This window comes from Rhagoletis pomonella, unplaced genomic scaffold (genome assembly GCF_013731165.1).
Source record: "Rhagoletis pomonella isolate Grant_MI unplaced genomic scaffold, Rhpom_1.0 Rhpom_scaffold_00003, whole genome shotgun sequence".
NCBI classification, from domain to species: domain Eukaryota; kingdom Metazoa; phylum Arthropoda; class Insecta; order Diptera; family Tephritidae; genus Rhagoletis; species Rhagoletis pomonella.
In genome coordinates this window covers 54,225,352-54,227,527 of record NW_023458557.1, presented here as the reverse complement: position 1 = coordinate 54,227,527, position 2,176 = coordinate 54,225,352, and the positions used below count along the sequence as shown (strand labels likewise).

Genomic DNA, 2,176 nt, shown 5'->3' with positions numbered 1-2,176 from the left:
TTTTTTTAATTACAGAGGGAGTTAAGCTTGAAAATTTGTATACTCTCAATATATGTAAACATACTTGTACACATTCTCTTAAAAGCGACGATATGAAACCACGTTTGCTGTTTGGCCACTTTACTTTTTCGCAATAAATATTTACCCATATTCATTTAACCTATTACTTAATAAACACAACTTTATTCAATTGTTTTAATTATCACATTTCATCTGCCAGATTTCGTGCACCTAAATCCACTACAGGTTTGTCATCTGCGGAGTAATTACTGGGAAATAAACGTATCACCTCCTCCAGCGGCAACTTAGCCGGCAAAGATCTCGTATGATGGGATACACCAAAAGCGCGTAAATGATAAATGAGATACTCATACAAGTACATTCCCCAGGGATTTGTATAATGGAAAGCAATCGAGTAGTTGGAACAACAATTTAAGCCCTAAAAAAACAATTTTTTTTTTGTTGAAATCAAAATTGTGGTTAAATTAGTTTTATAACTTACACTTTCGACTCTATGCGGTGACATGGAGAGTAGCCAATCGGAGATTTCTGTAGTATTGTCGGTGCTCATGTAGGTGTGCAGATCAATTGGAATAAATTTCGGTTTATTATCGGTGCCCAAGGCGAAACGTGCATCGGCGAGATGCACGCCAACATTTTGCAAGCAGATACCCATGTTGAAGTCCTCAATGCCGAATTTCCTTGCACGCGGACAGAGAGTAGTGTTGTGGAAGGCCATAGTCATAAAGCGACGCAGAGCTTCTTTGCTAAGTACATATGCTGCTCCACCAGACATGTAAGGCTGTTGAACGAAATAGGTAAACATGTGTTTTTGTTATTTGTGCTCTAATAATAATTTTAATTGCTAAATGTATTTGAGTTTCAGGCCAATTTTGTTTAAATATTTTTAGAGAAAAATAACAATACACAATTTTTCAATACTAGTAGTTATAGTCGGGGAGGCGAGGGAGAATGCATGCAACCATCTCTTCTACAAAATCGAGAGCTTAAACCCTAAAATGTATTTCATAACAATACATTGAATACAAGTCGAAACTGCATATGTTGATGCGGTATCTATAAAATAATATCGATCGTGCTCCAATCAAATATTGTGGAGCCTACTAACAAAGTTTCAGCCAAATCAAAAAGATTTGATAAAAATATACCTATTTTTTATAATGATCCATTTAAGATCCGCAGTTTGCGGAAAATAAACAACAGCGCTGAGCGACCTCTAAAACTTGTTCAAATAAGCTGAAATTTTAGGAGGAACTTATTATCTACAAGAATCCGAACGGTCTCAATCGATATTCAAAAAAGTTTTAGTTTTGAATCACCCTAATGTGCCACGAAGGCAATATTAATTTTTAGTTTAAGTTGACATAATAAGGATTTTATAACTTGAAATTTTTAATTTTTTCAGTCAACATAATAAAGGCTATTTACAGCCGTAGACCAAATTATAGAATAACATACATATGTGTTTCGTTGGAGGTATTTTTGGGACCAAAAAGATTTTTTAGCTTTAAAATAAAATTTTGAAGATTTTTTTTTTTAATAAAGATTTATAGGAGATTTTCTATGGCAACACTGCTGCGAAAATTTCGCGCTTTGCATGGGCGTCTACACTTTTTGTAATCCGAGAATCAAAGTATTGAATGATAACGCTGTAAAAAAAAAACTTTATGATATGAGGAACAAGTATTTTAAAATACAAAATAAAAATTCTTTAAAAAAAACTATCTTGTAAAAATATTTAAATACAAAATACTAAAGCTGAAGCCACATAAAACTTTTTCTTGGCTTTGCGTGACATATTCGCTTTGACAGATAAGATAAAATGTATGAGAAAGCATGAAACATCTCACATAGCACTTTTTAGCTTCAGCGCCAAGCGTAAAGTTGGGCAACTCTCATCTTTTCGCGCGCTTTGACAATCAGCTGATTGTAATTATTCATTATTTTACCAATTCTGCCGCCAAAGCCTTTTGCCGAAAAAATCAAGGTAAATATAAAAATCAACTACAATTGGTACTTAAAGTATAGATTTTAACCTTCCAGCAAGTAAATATTGAAGGAAAGGCTAATCGAAGCGATTAAAGTGCAGCCATGCCTCTTCGATAAAAGCTCGCAATTATTTCGGAACAAATTTTTGAAGGAGCGAGCATGGCAG

The 2,176-nt window shown here is 34.0% G+C and overlaps 1 protein-coding gene across 1 annotated transcript in view; it reads right to left on the bottom strand.

Moving 5' to 3' along the window:
• Window positions 1–92: 92 nt before the first annotated feature.
• LOC118736612 (glycoprotein-N-acetylgalactosamine 3-beta-galactosyltransferase 1) overlaps window positions 93–2,176 on the bottom strand; it is a 42,145-nt gene continuing 40,061 nt past the window's right edge. Inside the window, exons 3-4 of the mRNA XM_036466664.1 lie at window positions 503–802; window positions 93–439 (exon numbers count right to left, since the gene is read on the bottom strand). Coding sequence (XP_036322557.1) covers window positions 203–439; window positions 503–802 — 537 coding nt within the window. The 3' untranslated portion in view covers window positions 93–202. The remainder of the gene's footprint in view (window positions 440–502; window positions 803–2,176) is intronic.